The 12994-nt window shown below is 42.1% G+C and overlaps 1 protein-coding gene across 1 annotated transcript in view; it reads left to right on the top strand.

Moving 5' to 3' along the window:
• lamb2l (laminin, beta 2-like) overlaps window positions 1–12994 on the top strand; it is a 51917-nt gene that overhangs the window by 31693 nt on the left and 7230 nt on the right. Inside the window, exons 7-22 of the mRNA XM_054609023.1 lie at window positions 248–311; window positions 542–744; window positions 959–1079; window positions 1791–1979; window positions 2597–2776; window positions 3084–3196; window positions 3468–3547; window positions 3634–3790; window positions 6280–6420; window positions 7073–7234; window positions 7342–7463; window positions 9221–9341; window positions 10606–10798; window positions 10938–11081; window positions 12315–12546; window positions 12634–12797. Of these exons, the coding sequence (XP_054464998.1) occupies window positions 248–311; window positions 542–744; window positions 959–1079; window positions 1791–1979; window positions 2597–2776; window positions 3084–3196; window positions 3468–3547; window positions 3634–3790; window positions 6280–6420; window positions 7073–7234; window positions 7342–7463; window positions 9221–9341; window positions 10606–10798; window positions 10938–11081; window positions 12315–12546; window positions 12634–12797 (2386 nt within the window). The remainder of the gene's footprint in view (window positions 1–247; window positions 312–541; window positions 745–958; window positions 1080–1790; window positions 1980–2596; window positions 2777–3083; window positions 3197–3467; window positions 3548–3633; window positions 3791–6279; window positions 6421–7072; window positions 7235–7341; window positions 7464–9220; window positions 9342–10605; window positions 10799–10937; window positions 11082–12314; window positions 12547–12633; window positions 12798–12994) is intronic.

Raw genomic sequence — 12994 nt, forward strand, 5'->3', positions numbered from 1 at the left:
TGAAGAATACATTGTAAAAAGATAACTGTCTCACTAGAATGAATAGATGAAGTCACCACAAAGGAAACAGAATTGTAAATATGTATTTAAAATAATTGCAAAGTGACTATGGGAATGTGACTCTGATTTGCTCATTATAACATACATTTATTAACTGAAGCTCAAATAACCGATTCCTTTCCAGCTCAGACCAGATGTGTTACTTTTTACACAGAATCTAATGGGAATATTCTCTTGTGTATTCAAGGTCATTTACAAGGTTTTGGATCCTGCCATTCATGTGAAAGACCCCTACAGCTTGGACATTCAAGGTCAGTGGAGACTTTAAATTCACAAACATTGTTATTAGCAACACACAATAGAGTTTTTTGAGAAGGTGACACAAAATGCTTAGCTTCAAAGACAGAAGTATTGACAGCAGTACTGCTTTTAAAGTCATTAAAAACATGTTTGCTTAATAATGAAATTCCACTTATTTTCAAGAAATAGGTTAACTTCACAAATCAACCCTAATCTCGAATCCATTTGTTCTCCTTTACAGAACTTCTGCGCATCACCAACCTGCGCATCAACTTCACCAAGCTTAACACTCTGGGAGACGACCTGCTGGACCGACGCTTTGACGTGCTGCAGAAATACTACTACGCCATCTATGAGCTGGTGGTGAGAGGGAGCTGCTTCTGTTACGGACACGCCTCAGAGTGCGCCCCGGTACCGGGGGTGGACGCCCGGGAGAATGGCATGGTGAGCTAGTGGGCCACCACAAGAACAAATTATTCCAAGAATCCTGTTATCTGTTATCATCACCACATGTGACGAAGACTTAAGTGAAAAATGTTGCATAAAAGACTAACTTTAACTCGTCTAATCTTTTCAGTACACATTATCATGCGGTCACTATTGACAATGCCTTCATTAACCCTTCTGCTAATCATTTTGCTGCATTGTGATTGACCAGATCCACGGTCGCTGTGTATGCAAACATAATACAGAGGGCCTAAACTGCGAGCGCTGCCGACATTTCCACCACGACCTGCCATGGAGACCAGCCGAAGCAGAGAACCCACACACCTGCAGAGGTGCACACACACACACACACACACACACACACACACACACACACACACACACACACACACACACACACACACACACACACACACACACACACACACACACACACACACACACACACATGCTGTCTGACAAACATTCTGATGTGAGCATGCAACCATTAATGCAGATGAGGATTGTTGCCTGTTAGTAGCTGCAAAGATTATTTGAAGGATTAATTTCTACAATTATACAATTTATTTTTGAGACCTTATTGCACAATGACACACACACATTGCAAGTGTAGTAATCCTCCAGTTATTGATTAATTAAGAAAGCAAAGTTTAAGCCAAGCCTGATGTTGCCTTGCACATAAAGAATAATCCCAGTCACTTCCACACAGTGAGGCATACAGCTTATAATTTAACACTGGTATTGGATCGGTACTCGATATCGGCCGATAACCAAAGCACAGGTATTGCAGGACAGAAAAAGTCAGATCAGTGAATCCCCATTACTGCTGCAATTAATCTTAGAGGAACTGTAGATTATTGCCTCCTGTAGAAAAGCAGTTTCCCTTCACAAAAGAAACGTTTAAAGTGTTGAGGAGAAGAAAAGCTGATGTGATGGGCAACAACTGCTAGAGAGGAAATTGTGGTTACCTCGTACAGTCAAGGTAATGTTCCACGTGAGTCTAATTAGTCTTTATACGTTCAATTTCTCGCTTGTGTCTCCAGAGTGCAACTGCAACAGCCACTCGAACCAGTGCCACTTTGACATGGCGGTGTATTTGGCCACGGGTAACATCAGCGGAGGAGTGTGTGACGACTGTGAGCACAACACCATGGGACGCAACTGTGAGACGTGCCAGCCCTTCTACTACCAAGACCCCGTTAGGGATATAAGGGACCCTCGAGTCTGTGTTGGTGAGTGTTTTCCTGTTTTGAACGAAATGTTTTTCATCCGTTATGTGGAAATGTCCACTGCAGAAATGCAATAAATGGCATCTTAAATAACCCAAGAATTGAGTGGAACATTGTATTTTTCCTAAAACATTAAGTAAAATTCTGCCAGCCACTGAGTTGAGGATATTTTGCTTGTTTGATACTTTAAAATTACTTTAAAAAATGAATATGAACACTGTAACCAACCAGAAAGGTGCCGATCTCCACCAGGTGTGTTAAATGACCACTGCTGTAATGTTTGATTGAACTCCTACCCCCCATCTAGACTGCAAGCATTTTTTCACTCAAATGTCTCCACATGAAAAGATTCACTGTCATTTTCTTAAGTGTCAGTTTGCAGATCTTACGTTAATCTTGAAGCTAAAACCTTCTCTTCTTCTCTGTCTTTTTAAAGTTTCCCATTTGGTAAACAAACAAATGCTCAACAAACATGTAGTTGAATAGACTGTATGTGTCATTGTAGATTAATGTCGATTCGTTTTACATTTTTTTTCAAAGTAGTTGAATGAGAAGGTGTTCTTTTGCCTCATTCTTCCCCTCTTAACTTACGCTCTCTTCATCCGACCTCTGACCTCCAGCCTGTGACTGTGACCCAGTCGGATCGATGGAGGGAGGAGTGTGTGACAGTCACACCGACCTGGACATGGGGATGATCGCGGGCCAGTGTCGCTGCAAAGCTCACGTCAAAGGCACCCGCTGCGACGACTGCAAGGAGGGTTACTACGGACTCAGCCAGAACGACCCGCTGGGCTGTCAGCGTACGTACGAGTGTGTTTGTCTGCCACTGGAAACGCCTTATGTTTGAACAGGGATGAAAATGGATTCCCTGTCTTTTGTAATACAAAACCACATAATCTGCATCAAGATCTGTAAATAGCACATCAGCCACTTCTTATTCTACGTGTGTGTGTGTGTGTGTGTGTGTGTGTGTGTGTGTGTGTGTGTGTGTGTGTGTGTGTGTGTGTGTGTGTGTGTGTGTGTGTGTGTGTGTGTGTGTGTGTGTGTGTGTGTGTGTGTGTGTGTGTGTGTGTGTGTGTGTGTGTGTGTGTGTGTGTGTCTCATCAGCTTGCAACTGTGACCCTCGCGGCATCATCATGATGGGGGCTCCTTGCGACCAGATCAGCGGGGACTGCTCCTGTAAAAGATACGTCACTGGTCGTTACTGTAACAAGTGTCTGGTTAGTAACTGTTCCTTTCTTAAAATAATATTTTGCTACTTACAATCAAAGTCAAAGCTCAGTTTTGAAGAGGTGGTTCTCTTTTAATCAGCCAAAGGTTGCATTTAAATATCTTGTGTCATTGATTAAGGAGCATTTTACAAAGTAACGACTATATAAGATGTACAAGGACGACAGAGCTTAAGACACAGTGTGTAGAAAAGAGTGGAAAAGAGTGTTATACCGACACACTTGAAATCCAAATATTGAGATTTATGTATCATCCCTGTAGCCTGAGTACTGGGGGCTGAGTAACGACCTGGCCGGCTGCAGATCATGTGACTGTGACTTTGGTGGAGCCTTGAACAACAGGTATAGATTTTTTAAATGTCTAAATGCTTTTGAGTAAGAGAAGTCTCTTGCTTTACAAGTCTAAAGTTTTCCTCTGTCTACTTCAGGTGTGTGATGGAGAACGGCCAGTGTGACTGCAGGAGGCATCTGATTGGCCGACAGTGTTCAGAGGTTCAGCCCGGTTATTTCTGCGCTCCGCTCGACTACTACAAATACGAGGCTGAGGACGCCACTGGACACTCCCCCGGTGACTCTGCTCTGCCGGTGAGCGCACCGCTGTGATTCAGTGTAGCTTGCATATTCACATTAAGGTTACTATGATCCAGACTCATAACAGATCTCCAGCAAGAGAGTGTAAGCCGCTCCTCCACAGGGCACTGGGGAGGAGGTGAAATATAATCCTGTAAGATTTGTCTGAAGGAACTTTAGAATCAGACACAAACACATCCAAAAAAGTTATTTCTCTCTGAGAGTTAGATTAAAAGATCAATACCACCCTCATGCCCAACTCGATCCACGTCCTTTAATAATCGGTATCTACTTTTTTTTAATTTATTTATTGGGTTTTGCATGAACATACAATTGTGTCATCAGGCCAGTCATAAAAAGTAAGGTGTATATTACCTTTATACAGAGACATTGTAAAAAGTGACATATTGCAAAACAGATAAAAAGAAAGTAAAAAAACAAAAACAATAAGAAAGATTGAGAAAAAACAACATCAAAAAACAAAACAATAGCAATAACAAAAAAAAATGGTAAACAGGTTCCTTAATAGACGATTTAATATGTTTCTGACAATGAAATAACAGCTGTAACGACTACATTTTCTTCTTTGCGAGAGGAGATGCATCACTCTATAGGAGTAGGAAGTACAGAAACAATCTTTACCACTCTTAGAGATAATATGAGCCTGTGTTTCTTTCATCTATGTCCTCCTCCAAGGCCCTTTGCAACATTAACCTTTGATTATTTTGAATCATTTTTTAACAGTTTGTCTAAACTGAGGCTGTGCGTGTTATTTAACCTGTGAAGCCAGTAAAGGGATTTTTATTTAAAACATTGAATCTATTAGTATTCTCATTAAGGTCACCCGATCCAGCCTGTTACAGCTAAGAGAATGCCACAGGCCTGTTCCTGCTGTCACTGACTCATCTCATCAGTCTACTGATCAGTATTTATCTTTCCTCGACCATCTCCGGCCACCCCGCTTTCTCACATTCTTTACTGCCTCTGTCAGTCTACTTCACCGCCCTCCACCTACCTCAGTCCTCTCCACTCTTAAGGATACCCCCTGCCCCCTCCACTTCCCCATTCAGCCCTTCGGGCAAGCTTAGACAATCCACTTACACTTACACACTTACATAGTGATGGCTGCAGGAATGTCAGGAAAAAAAGGCAACTTCAGAATGTTATGAGAAAAAAGACACTGGGCGAGAGGAGATTGTGTCTTTGACAAATGAGGCTGTTGTCTTTTGGGGTTGTTTGAATGTTTAACCGACGCTGGAAATTGAGTGTCCAGTACAGATTATGCAGGATGAAGTAAAAATCCTGCATTTCTGTACAGGATTCAAACTCTACAGCTGAAGTGACCCATAAAACACCAGACAGTGGCACAGACACCAAACTGTCAGAACTAGTTATTGCTGCGCAGTACACACACTTACTAACACAAGTACAACACACACACACAGGAAAACACACTCTCAGCCTCACATTCTTTGTTTCCTTTTGTCACGCTCCATCAGGTTTAGTGTTGTTCTCACTTTTCTGAAGGAGAAAGCTTGGCAGGATGAACCCCTCTGTGTGTAGTCAGAAGTGTTGCTGTTCAAAGTGTTGTCTCCTAGTCTCTCCTGTCCTCTCCTTTCCTCTTGTTTCCTCTCCTCTCCACTCCTCTCTTCTCCTGTCGTCTCCTCACCCCTTGGTTCTTCTCCGCTCCTTTCCTGTCATCTCCTATCCTCTTGTTTCCTCTCCACGCCTCTCTTGTCGTTTCTTCTGATCTCCTGTCTTCTCCTCTCATCTTGTTTCCTCTCTCCTATCCTCTCCTGTCGACTCCTCACCTCTCGTTTCCTCTACTCGCCTCTCCTGTCGTCTCCTCTCCTCTCCTGTCATCTTCTCTCCTCCCCTCTTCTCTCATCTCCTCTCACATCTTCTTCTCTACTATTGTCTCCTCCCCTCTTGTCTCCTACTCTATCGTTTCATATCATCTCCTCTTGTCTCCTACTCTATCGTTTCATATCCTCTCCTGTTGTCTCCTCTCCTCTCATCTCCTATCCTCTTGTTTCTTCTCCTCGCCTCTCTTGTCGTTTCTTCTGATCTCCTGTCTTCTCCTCTCATTTTGTTTCCTCTCTCCTACCCTCTCCTGTCGTCTCCTCTCCTCTCGTTTCCTCTACTCGCCTCTCCTGTCGTCTCCTCTCCTCCCCTGTCATCTTCTCTCCTCTCCTCTTGTTTCCTGTCCTTCCCTCCCCTCTTCTCTCGTCTCCTCTCACACCTTCTTCTCTACTATTGTCTCCTCTCCTCTTGTCTCCTACTCTATCGTTTCATATCCTCTTCTGTTGTCTCCTCTCCTCTCCTGTCGTCTCCTCTCGTCGTCTCCTTTACTCTTGTTTCCTCTCCTTCCCTCCCCTCTCCTCTCATCTCCTCTCACATCTTCTCCTCTCCTTTTGTCTCCTCTCCTGAACGTCTTCTCTCCTCTCTTCTTGTCTCCTATTCTATTGTTTCATCTCCTCTCCTGTTGTCTCCTCTCCTCTTAGGGCAAAGTTCGTCCTCAGGCAGAGACTGACTGTGTTCAGCACCTCAGCAACCAGTTGAGGAGGCACCGCCGTCACCGTCGCACCTCCAACTCACAGCAACATCGGGCAGCACTGAGACGCATCCGCCAGCTTCAACAGACAGTAGGATATTTGTTTTGATTGACTTTACGTTTATATTCATGGTTTGACAAGATATCAATGAATCCAAGGGTTATTAGCATAGCAACTGGGTTGAATAAAGTATCCCGAAATGTTAGTTGATAAAAGTAATTGAAGTTAACTGAATCTGTCAGCTAGCAGTAGTTTATCGAGGTATCATAGGAGCCAAACACCTGAGCAACTGTGAGAGGTGAATTTGCAGTAATAGAAAATAGTCACACATGTGTATAAGCAAATTTGAAGTTACAGAGAAAAATGTTTGAGTAGTTGTATGCAAACAGAAAACAACAGTTACAACTTCTCAAATTCTTCATTGCAGCTGCACAAAACTTATTCTACAAATCACACATTCAGAAACTCACGCTCACATTTTTGCTACCTTTACCGCAGTGAATATGGTGCAAAACACATTCACACACCTGTGTCAAAAATAGTACGAATCTATCTTCAAATTTAAAGTTGTTAAACTCTATTCACTCTTTTAAGTTGAATTACTGATGAAATAAAAGCAGCCCTAGTCTTCATAAAAGCTGCTTCATTAGACTCTCTTATTTCAAAGAACCTCTATAAAGTATAAAGTGGTGCTGGTGAGAATAAAGAAAATGATTCTTGGTGACATGTCCTTCTCTCGTAGCCGGATGTGAGGACCGTTCACAGAGAGCGCTCTCCCAACCACATGGTGACGTGGACAGGACCCGGATTTGCCCGTGTCAAAGACGCCGCCGGCCTGGTTCTGACTATCGACAACATCCCCTACGCCATGGAGTACGACATCATGATCCGCTACGAACCTGAGGTGTGTGAGCACGTGGGTATCGTTGAGACCTGCAAGATACATGTAAAAGAAAAACTAAGCCTGGTGTGTGTGTGTGTGTGTGTGTGTGTGTGTGTGTGTGTGTTTAGTCCACAGAGGACTGGGAGGCTATAGTGAGTATTACATCTGTACAGCTGCCGTCCAGTCTCCGGTGTGGAAACCTCCTACCAACTGAACAGCTCTACACAGTGACTCTGCCTCATCGGAACAGGTATCAAAACTTGTATCTAAGTGTGTGTCCGTGTGTGTGTGTGTGTGTGTGTGTGTGTTTGTGTGTTTGTGTATGAGAGAGAAAGGCCATTGTAGCCAGTACAGTATTTTCGTTGAAGGGTTTCTTGAAGAAGCCCAGGTGTTAATAGGGTTTGTGTTTCATTGCTAAGAAAGAATTGCATCATCACATTGTTGTCCGTTGAACCTGCCTTGGCTTGTACGCTCCGTACTCTCAGGCCTGTATTTGTACTCTAATTTCACAGTGCCCTGCGGTATTTGTTATTATTGATGCAGTGATAGGAAGGCAGACATACCTGAAAGCTTGTGCACGACGGTGATGTGGAAGGAAGGCAGCCTCTTTGTTTACTGTAATTTTAGAGAGGGGAACAATGAGGAAACCTGTTGGAGATGAGCAGAGACTGGTACAGTCTGGCAGAGAGGTTGCATATCCAACCTCAAACACCTGATCCTGGTTCATTGGACCTTTCCCTTATCTTTAGAGGATCAAATCCTCCTTCAGTGTTACACTGAACCACAACATTTTTTAGTTAAGAATTCCCCCATAAATTCCTGTTATTTTCCATGGAAACGTTCTACCTTGAACATTCCATTTTTAATTTGAGTCACAATAACTTATGACTGTTCTTATGTTGCTCTCCAAAGGCTCGTCATTTTATCTTCCTAAACAGTAAGATCATTAAAAGCAGGAAATCGTTACAGCGCCTTATTTATATCACGTTGAACTTCTGTTATGAAAAGCTTATTGCACTGATGCAAAGTCAACACCTCAGACAGATTACTGCTGATTTGATTAAGTATTAATTACTCTTAATATTCTTGAAATCGAGGAAGCAAAAAGACATGGGGAGAAGCTTAACACTGAGACTGTTTAGGTTCAATCAGCTGAAAAGCCTTTCAGAGTCCTAACTGATCTGGAACTAAGCGGTCAGACCCGTCCCGGATCCGGCTCTCAGCGGACCGTGGTTTGCCTTCCGTTCTCTGCTGGGCTTGGTCCATCAGCCAAAACCAATTAGCAAAGTGAGCCCAAAACACAGAGAGAGGGGTTGAAGCTAAACACAGGTAGAGGGTGGGTCTAGCTGCCTCTGGTGAACAGTGGGTGCTTTAGAAGTCAGATATGGAAGTAGGAAATAACCTCCCACCAAAAACCTCAGAGTCAACAGATACCGAGTTGAAATGTACTTTTTCAATCCACTTAAAAATTCAATGTTTAATTTAGCAAAATCAGAAAAGATAAATAAAATGTTATTGTCTTTTTTACAATGTATTTCTCTTGTCAAACATATTTTCATATCTTAGATTTTCTAAAACTTAATATATGCTGTCATAACAATGTTACTTCGGACATTTCGGCAAAAGTTATGCTTGGCATAAGTTAAATTCTGCTTTTGTGTTTGTTGAACTATTCCATTTCTTTGTCTATTTGTGGAACTTTTTCCTTTTGTGTTTGTGAAACTTTTATAGAAATAAAAATATATATATATAATTGACCATGTACCTGTTGACAAAACAAGGCTGTATTTTTAACCCTTTCTCCCTATAAAATGAGCAACATTGAGGATGTGTGAAGAAAGGACTTTAGACTACTTTGCTTAGCCTGCTGCTTACGTGACACTGCCCCCCAACACTAGGGCACAATATCTACTACTTTTCCACTTCATAAGCCCTGTGATTATCTTTGACTTTGCCATGTATGAATATATATTTCTAAGTGTTTCTGTATATATTATGTTTGTCCAGATACATCCTGATGCCCAGGCCATTCTGTTTCGAGCCCAGTAATCGTTACGTGGTCTCAATCAGGTTCCAGCGCCATGGCGTCTCACACAGACACCTCACTGCCTTCATTCTCGTTGACTCGGTGAGCTAACCGTCAACCTGCCATCCTCATTATCAGCCTCTATCTGTCTCTATCTGTCTGTTTGAAAGGCTGCAGTAGTGGTGGAATGTAACTACTACATTTACTCAAGAACTGCACTTCGGTACAAATGTAAGGCACTTGTACTTTCCTTGAGTATTTTCTTTTCATGTCACTTTATACTTCTACTCCACTACATTTCAAAGGGAAATATACTTTCTACTTTACTTCGATTATGTGACAGGTTTAGTTACCAGTTACTTTACAAGTCAAGATTTTTGCATATAAAACATACATAAAGAATATGAGCAGTACCAACAAAATACACAAGTGCAACTCAAACTATAAGTCGAATAATCGATCAGTCTGTTGAAAGAAAATGAATTGGCATCTATCTTATATGTCATTTTACATGTAAAAAAATCTCATGTTTTCAGCTTTTTCTTTATTATTAAAATTATTTTAAAATTGATTTTTTAATTGTTTTGAACTTTTCATTGGTTGGATGTTGTGAAGGTGTCACTTTGGGCCCTGAGAACATTTATCCCTATTTTCACCAAACAATCAATTGATTGATGGAGAAAATGATCATCAGATTAATCTATGATGAAAATAATCTTTTGTGGCAGTCTGATAAGACTACAGCAGTTAAATCTTGCTTTTAAATGAATGCATGAGTAGTGATAGTCAGGTGATATAATAACACAGCCACATTCCTCTGCATTGAGTGATTTTACTTCTAGTTCAGGTAGATTTTTCAGATTTTGCTTTTAGTAAAGTAACATTCTCAATGCAGGACTTTCACTTGTTACAGTGTGGTTTTAGTAGTCTGATTTAAGTTAAGACTCTGAATAATTCCTGGGATAGCAGTAGTCTTTTTAACATCACCATGTCTTTAGTGAGTTATCTGCCTTCACTCTGGCTCCATGAGTGTAGCTGTCACAAGTAAAAGATCTGAAGAGCTAAACCACGAGGTTTCCCCCTAGTGGTTAGAAAATACAAATGTAGAATTAATTTAGGCTTTGGATCGGCTTTGTAAATAAATAAATAAAAGTCCCTTTAAAGCACCTTTAAATACATTAAAGTTAATTCTTTAAACATTAAACAGATTTTGGCAGGGCAGAATGTATCTGTCCTTCTTTAAGTCAATATCATTTCCTGTCAGTATAAAGCACATTTCTAGAAAAGACCCAGCTTTTTTATATCCTATAACTCGAGTTTATCCTTTCCTTTTTTGAACCTTTGCCCTTTTCCCCCCCTTCAATAGCTGGTTCTGATCCCCAAATACACTGAGCTTCCTGGTTTCCAAGGTGCCGAACCAGAGGCAGAGCAGCGTCGGGAGGAGATGATTCGATACATGTGTCTGGATTCCTTCATGATAACACCGATGCCCGTCCTAGCAGAGATGTGCTCCAAACTCATCTGTAGCATTTCATCCATCATTCATGATGGCGCTCTGTGTGAGTAGATACAGAAACACACAAAACAAGCACAGATTCAGACAGCACGCGTCCAAACCCACTGGTATTTAAAATCATTGGTGGCTTTTTAGATAATAGTGATTGTCTGATGTTTTCTTTCTTGCGTTTTATTATGCAGCCTGTCAGTGTGACCCTCAGGGCTCGCTCAGAGGTGAGTGCCATAAGGTGGGAGGTCAGTGTCATTGTAAACCCAACGTGATGGGTCGGCATTGTGACCAGTGTGCCCCGGGAACCTACGGCTTCGGAGTGAACGGCTGCACTGGTGAGTCTGCTCTCTGATCAGCAAAGTCTGTCACATGATAACACCTTCACCCAACCCTATTTGTCCGAACAAGGTCAAAACAAAAGTCAAATTTTGTTGCGGACGTCCTTTGTTGATATCTCAATTCTGTAAACCAGATTCTCCCTGAAATGTATTTACATTAATAGCCTGACTCTGGTTTTGAAGTAGAGTCCGACACAACGTGTTGTCTCAATACAAAGCTGATATCATCAGCTGAATCCACCACAGCTTCTCTAACATCCACACACTCAGACAAAATGGCTTGTTAGGGTACAAGCCTTCTATCTAGAGGAATAGTGTGTATGATTTGAATTGCCTGCATAAAGTGCCGCTTGTTCTTTTTGAGTTTGAGGAAAGTGTGTTTTTCTACGACTTAATGCCCCAGTGGGTGTGCCAATTTTGGGTTGTACTCATTCGATCACACAATACAGCAATAAAATCTTTCTAGTTTATATATGAATTACTCACCCTGTTTTTTTTTGCTTGCATCTCTCCATGGTGAACAAAGAATCCAAAAATGGAGAAAATTCTGGATGAATTTCAATACAGCCTTCAACACTTGTACTGTATCAAATAGTAAGGTTTTAGCTAAGAAGCATGTGCTTTGGAAGTAGTGAGTATACGACTGGATCAACAAGACTTGGATTATACTGCATCATTTGTGTGAAAATTTGTACACAGATGTTTTGATATAGTTCTGCTGTTGTTAAACGCGGCCGCCATTTACTTCAGTTCATCAAGAGTTTTCTCGGTTTTTGGATTCTTCGTTTACTCTGGGAGAAAAACAAAGTTTTCTTCAAGCATTCAAGGTAGCATGGGGTGAGTAATTCAAATGATAATTTGGGGGCACAATTGTTCCTTTAATGATATATATTGCACTTGATATTTTCTTTGGTGGAGCGCGTATCTGCATGTTTTCAGTCCCTTAAACTGTGGCAAATTTCTGATGTGGCCTTGTAAGATGCAGAAAGTTATCGGCTCCCCTCCTCTTAATGTCCCATTTCCCCCAAAGAGAAGTCAAAGTGCTGCGTGCAGTTTAAAGCCAAAAGAGCGGATTGGTTTGGTTTATAATGATAAAAACAGTAGTCACCACATTGACCACGTTTTTCCAGGTAAAACTAGTCCCTTACCGAGTTCAGTATTTTCTTTGTTTCTGATTGTTCCTAACAATAAAAAAAAACACTGAATAAATCCTAATAATGTCCCGTTTAGCCTGTGACTGCCACTCAGAGGGCTCATCGAGCCACCAGTGTGACCCAGTTTCAGGCCAGTGCCAGTGCAGGCCGGGAGCCACTGGGCGTCAGTGCGCAGACTGCCAACCAGGCCAGTGGGGCTTCCCCAGCTGCAGCCCCTGCCAGTGTAACGGCCACGCAGACATCTGTGACCCCCGCACCGGGGAGTGCCGAGACTGCAGGGACTACACAGCAGGACACCTCTGTGACCGGTAAGGGTCACTCCATGTCAGACTTTACTTACCCGGTCCCTCACTGGTTATCAAACTGACGGTAAATGTCTCCCTCGTTCGTTCCAGCTGTGTTGATGGGTTCTTTGGAAACCCGGTGCTTGGTTCAGGGGAGCACTGTCGACCCTGCCCCTGTCCCGGTAACCCTGGCACAGACCACTTTAACGGGGAATCCTGTCAAGCTGACCTCACCTCCAACCAGATCATCTGCAACTGCAAACAAGGCTACACTGGTGAGTTATCACACTACAGTGAAATACACATTGTCTGATATTTATTGATCGCTTTTTACTCCTCTGTGTGTCAGCTGTCTTTGTTTAAATAACAGTGTGCAAAATCATAGAAACTGTGGTTGATTCTGCATTGAAATATTCAATAATTACTGGTTTCACATCGGTGAATAGCAGTCTTGTCGCTAACTGCCATATTC

This window comes from Anoplopoma fimbria, chromosome 12 (assembly GCF_027596085.1).
Source record: "Anoplopoma fimbria isolate UVic2021 breed Golden Eagle Sablefish chromosome 12, Afim_UVic_2022, whole genome shotgun sequence".
Lineage (NCBI taxonomy): Eukaryota > Metazoa > Chordata > Actinopteri > Perciformes > Anoplopomatidae > Anoplopoma > Anoplopoma fimbria.